Source organism: Oryctolagus cuniculus, chromosome X, assembly GCF_964237555.1.
Source record: "Oryctolagus cuniculus chromosome X, mOryCun1.1, whole genome shotgun sequence".
NCBI classification, from domain to species: Eukaryota; Metazoa; Chordata; class Mammalia; order Lagomorpha; family Leporidae; genus Oryctolagus; species Oryctolagus cuniculus.
The window spans coordinates 75,935,251-75,941,091 of record NC_091453.1 but is presented as its reverse complement, the minus strand read 5'-3'; the positions used below and the strand labels follow the sequence as shown (position 1 = coordinate 75,941,091).

At 36.8% G+C, this 5,841-nt stretch overlaps 1 protein-coding gene across 1 annotated transcript; it reads right to left on the bottom strand.

The window, feature by feature from the left end:
* Nucleotides 1-3,107: 3,107 nt before the first annotated feature.
* Nucleotides 3,108-4,282, bottom strand: LOC100351037 (cytochrome c-like). The gene has a single exon (XM_008272914.4). The coding sequence runs from the start codon at nucleotides 4,232-4,234 to the stop codon at nucleotides 3,917-3,919; it is 318 nt and encodes a 105-aa protein (XP_008271136.1). The 5' UTR covers nucleotides 4,235-4,282; the 3' UTR covers nucleotides 3,108-3,916.
* Nucleotides 4,283-5,841: the final 1,559 nt, after the last annotated feature.

Genomic DNA, 5,841 nt, shown 5'->3' with positions numbered 1-5,841 from the left:
TGGAATTTTAATACTGCTCTTTTAAAAATGGACAGATCATATCAGACAGAATAATCCATGAGGAATCATCCGAAATATGTCACACTTCAAAATAAATGGACCTAACAGATATATACAGAACATTCTACCTAATAGCAGCAGAGTACACACTCTTCTCAAGTGCATAGATTAGGTCTCAAATTGAAAGCTGAAACTACAACAAATATGTTTTCTGACAATAATATAAAACCAGAAATTATTAACAGAGGAACATGGGAAATTTGACAAATGCAAGCAAATTAAGCAATGCATTTCTGAATCAAAAATAAATCAACAAGGAAAGCAAAAAGTAAATAAAAAATACCTTGTGCTGAAATAAACTACAAACTCAATGTATGAAAACTCTATGATACATAAAAAAGCAGTTCTAGCACTCCAGTTTTTAAGACTGAAGCTATTTATTAAAAAATCAGAATTAGAGAGAGATATCTTCCACCCACTGATTCACTTGTCAAATGGCCACAAGAGCCAGGGCTGGACCAGAACAAATCTAGGAACCAGGAACTTTGTACAGATGTCCCATGTGGGTGCTGGGGCCCAACCACTTGGGTCATCTCTCATTGTTTCCCAGGCACATTAGCAGGGAGCTGCATTGGAAGTGAAGCAGCCAGGACTCGAATCTATACCCATACGGGATGCTGATGACAGCTTTACTCACTACGCCACAATGTCTTCCTAGTTCTAGCATTCTAGTATGTGTTACTATATATTAAGTTATATATAGTGTATGTTATTATATATTTTTCAAAAAGAAGAAAGAGCTTGAGTTAGCAATCTAACATTTCACCTCAGGGAACTAAAATATAACAAGAAGAAATGAAGTCAAAACTGTCAGAAGGGAAAAAATAATAGACTCTACTAAAATAAATGAATTAGAGACTAGAAAATCATAAAAAAAAAACGAAACAAAACATTGGGTTTTGTGCAAGTTAAAATTGATAAACTTTAACAAAACTAATTTAAATAAAATCAGAAACTAAAGAAGAGACTTTATAACTCATACCACAAGAATACAAAGGATAATAAGATAGTGCTATAAAAATTATACAATTATATGCCAGCAAACTGATAAGGATAGAAGGCAAATGTAAAGTCATAATCACATACAATTTTCAAAGACTAAACCATGAAGAAGTAGAAAACTTGAAGGGAGCAATGATGAATAATGAAATGCTATAGTATGAATATGTCCCCTAAAATTTCATGGTTTAGAAATTCAATCCCCAAATTCATGTGTTACTTGTATTTGGAGGTCAGGCTTTTAGGAGGCGATTAGAATTAAATGAGGTCCTGAAGGTGAGACCCTTGATGGCATGTATGGTTTTACTCTTTTTTAACTTTATTTATTTATTTTTAAACAAATTTCATGTATTTCATATATACAGATTTAGGAGCATACAGATACTTCCCACCTTGCCCTCCCTCCTGCCAACATTCCCACCCTTCATCTTGCTTCCTCTATTATTCCTTCTCTTAAATTTTACAATGATATACTTTCACCATACTTTATACTCATAAGATTAAACCTACACTAAGTAAAAATTCAGTAAATAGTAAGAAAAAATACACTGTTCTGGGCTGTAAACAATCATTGAAGTAAGCTTAAAATGTAAATTTTACCCCTTTACATTACATTTTTGGCACTCTATTAGTTACCACAGATCAGAGAAAGCATATAACACCTGTATTCTTGGGACTGGCTTATTTCACTAAGTATAATGGTTTCCAACTGTATCTGTTTTGTTTCAAAAGACAGGAATTCATCCTTTTTATGACTGAGTAGTATTCCATGGTGTATACAGACCATAATTTTTACATCCAGTCAGTTAATAGACTCTAGAACATATGCAAACACATGTAGACTGAACTGTGTTCCAGAATTAACAGTGGATAATAGAACAAATTAAAAGAGAAATCAAAAAAATTCTGGAAACAAATGGAGATGACAAAACAGCATATCAAAATTTATGGGATACTGCAAAAGCACTGTTCAGAGGGAAGTTTATAGCTATGAAATCCCAATCAAAATACCAACATTATTCTCAGATCTAGAAAAAAAATGATGCTAAAATTCATATGGAAACACAAGAGACCCTGAATAGCTAAGTCATTTTTATATAGCAAAACCAAAGCCAAAGGCATCACAACACCAGCTTTCAAGATACACTGGGCAGTTATAATCAAAAAAGTCTGGTACTGGCACAAAAATAGACATATAGACCCAACGTAACAGAATAGAAATTCCAGAAATTAACCCACACATCTACAGCCAGCTAATCTTTGACAAAGGAACTAAAATCAATCCCTGGAGAAAGCACATTCTCTTCAACAAATGGTGCTGGGAAAATTAGAAATCACCACGCAGAAGTATGAAAAAAGACCCTTACCTTACAACTTATACCAAAAATCAACTCAAAATGGATAAAGGCTCTAAATCTATGACATGATATCATCAAATTACCAGAGGAGAATATTGGAGGAAACTCTGCAAGATATTGGCATAAGCAAAGACTTCTTGGAAAGGGCCCCAGAACCACAGGCAATCAAAATCAAAATTGTCAAATGCAATTTATCAAGCTGAGAACCTTCTGTGCTGCAAAGGAAACACTCAGCAAAGTGAAGAGGCAATCAGCAGAATGAGAGAAAATATTTGCAAACTATGCAACTCATAAAGGATTAGCAGTCAGAATCTATAAAGAGCTCAAGAAACTCAACAAAACAATCTAATAAAGAAACACTCAAAGGACTTGAACAGGCAATTTTCAAAAGAGGAAATTCAAACGGCCAACCCACAGGTAAAAAATGCTCAGGATCACTATCCCAGCCCTGCCTGTTGTAGACATTTGGTGAGTGACCCAACAGATGGAAGATTTTGACCTCTCTCTCTCTCTCTCTATTCCTTCTCTCCCTCTATCCCTCCCTTCCTCGCGCCCTGTAACTCTGCCTGTCAAATAAATATGTGAATGTTTTGAAAAACATATTGTTAAAATGTCTGTCCTATACAAACCAATCTCCATATTCAATGCAATCCATATTAAAATTCTACTTTTCTTTTTTTTTTCATGATCTATAATTCTGTTTTTAATTCTCTTAAGTCTTGTGATCACATATTTTAGAGGTTTTGTGCTGATGGTGTCTCCTCTACCTTAGTCCTTCCATTGAGCTGGCAAAAGCACCATAACTAAACACAAATATGCAGTAGCTCCTCAGTTTTATGTGTTTCCAAATGGCTGCTTATAGACAATCCTGAATTTTAACTCAGTCTAAGGTAGTAAAGAATTCAACAGCAGGTGTAACTTGTTACTCCACCTGGTCATGCTGACGTTCAAAGCACCTGACTTTACAGATCATCTATAAAATGTGAGAAGTGTTAAATATTCTTTATTTGATATGCATAAACCACACTAAAATGACTTTCAGTAAGTAAAAGGCAGAAGTTTAGATACAGGAAATTCTAATGAGATTGCCACAGCTAAGACCAAAAATACGAAGTAGACGTTTCCAAATGTCTTCAGCTCTTGCCTTAGGCAGGTAGAGAACAAGTGAATCTTGTTCAGTTCTGAGACAGTGAGGCAATTTCCCCAGCATTTAAATCTAAATCCAATCTCCCAACAGGTTTTGGGATGGCATTGGCAAGTTTTGTTAGTTAAGTCCAATCATATCCTTAGAAGGGGAAAACAGTGAGGGCATTCACTGAACTGGAATTACTACCAAAATTTCCTATTTAACCACACAAGGCAATATTAGACTGTCGGACAAAAATATTCTGTCAGCCATTCATGATCTGAATTCTGGTGTATGAGAATTAAATTATGGTGCACATAAAAAAAGTCACGGGACATTGCTGTTTTATAATAAATAAGGCAGTGGCCAGCTATTACTCATTCGTAGCTTTTTTGAGATAAGCTATCAAGTCTGCCCTTTCATTCTTCTTCATAATGCCAGCGAAGATCATTTTGGTTCCAGGGATGTACTTCTTGGGATTCTCCAAATACTCCATCAGAGTGTCCTCTCCCCAGGTGATGCCTTTGTTCTTGTGGGCGTCTGTGTAGGAGAATCCAAAGGCCTGACCTGTCTTCCGCCCGAACAGACCATGGAGATTTGGTCCAGTCTTGTGCTTGCCTCCCTTTTCCACAGTGTGGCACTGGGCACATTTCTGAACAAAAATCTTCTTGCCTTTCTCAACATCACCCATTTTTAACTCGCTCGTTAGTAGCTCGTGCCCCAAAGGACCGCACTGGGAAGCTGGACGTCCTGCTCTCTAAAAATTCTACTTTTCATAGACAAAAGAAGACTACCTTAAAACTTTCATAGGACAAGAAAAGACTTGAAATAAACAAAGCATCCTTAAGCAAATAGGTCAAAGTTGGAAACAATATACAAGCTGACTTCTAAATCTATTAAAAAGCTATACTAGGGCCAGCGCTGTGGCGCAGTGGGTTAACGCCCTGGCCTGAAGCGCTGCTATCCCATATGGGTGCAGGTTCAAGACCCAGCTGCTCCACTTCGGATCCAGCTCTCTGCTATGGCCTGGGAAAGCAGTAGAAGATGGCCCAAGTCCTTGGGCCCCTTCACCTGTGTGGGAGACCCAGAAAAGCTCCTGGCTCCTGGCTTTGGATCTGCGCAGCTCTGGCCATTGCGGCCAATTGGGGAGTGAACCATTGGATGTAAGACCTCTCTCTCTCTCTCTCTCTGCCTCTCCTCTCTCTGTGTAACTCTGACTTTCAAATAAATAAATAAATCTTTTTTAAAAAGCTATACTAATAAAAAGCTCCATGTTAATGGCATAAAAATACACACATAGGCCTATCAAACATATATAGATATTAGAAATAAGTCCATAGATTTATGATCCATTTTTTTAACTTTTATTTAATAAATATAAATTTACAAAGTACAACTAATGGATTACAATATTCCCCCCCATAACTTCCCTACCACCTGCAACCCTCCCATCTCCCACACCCTCTCCCATTCCATTCAAATCAAGATTCATTTTCAATTATCTTTATATACAGACCAACCCAGTATATACTAAGTAAAGATTTCAACAGTTTGCACCCACACAGAAATGCAAAGTGTAAAGTACTGTTTGAGTACTAGTTATAGCATTAATCAACACATTAAGGACAGAGATCCTACATGAGGAGTAAGTACCCAGTGACTCCTGTTGTTGACCTAACAAATTAACACTCTTGTTTATGGCGTCAGTAATCTCCCTAGGCTCTTGTCATGAGTTTCCAAGGCTATGGAAGCCTTTTGAGTTCGCCGACTCTGATCTTATTTAGACAAGGTCATAGTCAAAGTGGAAGTTCTCTCCTCCCTTCAGAGAAAGGTACCTCTTTCTTTGATGGCCCATTCTTTCCACTGGGATCTCATTGGCAGAGATCTTTCATTTAGGTTTTTTGTTTGTTTGTTTGTTTGTTTTTTGCCAGAGTGTCTTGGCTTTCCATGCCTAAAATACTCTCATGGACTCTTCAGCCAGATCTGAATGCCTTACGGGCTGATTCTGAGGCTAGAGTGCTGTTTAGGACATTTGCCATTCTCAGAGTTTGTTGTGTATCCCACTTCTCATTTTGGATCATTCTCTCTCTTTTTAATTCTAACAGTATTAACAGACACTGTTCTTGTTTATGCAATCCCTTTGACTCTTAGACTTATCATTATGACAATTGTGAACTGAAATTGATCACTTGATCCATTGGTTTTTAACACAAATACCAAGAATACATAATGATAAAAGGCAGTTTCTTCAATAAATGTTGGGAAAACTGGATAGCAACATGTAGAGCTAAATTAAAT

Coding starts and splice junctions, on each gene's coding strand:
- LOC100351037 (XM_008272914.4), bottom strand. CDS start 4,234: ATGGGTGATGTTGAGAAAGGCAAGAAGATTTTTGTTCAGAAATGTGCC.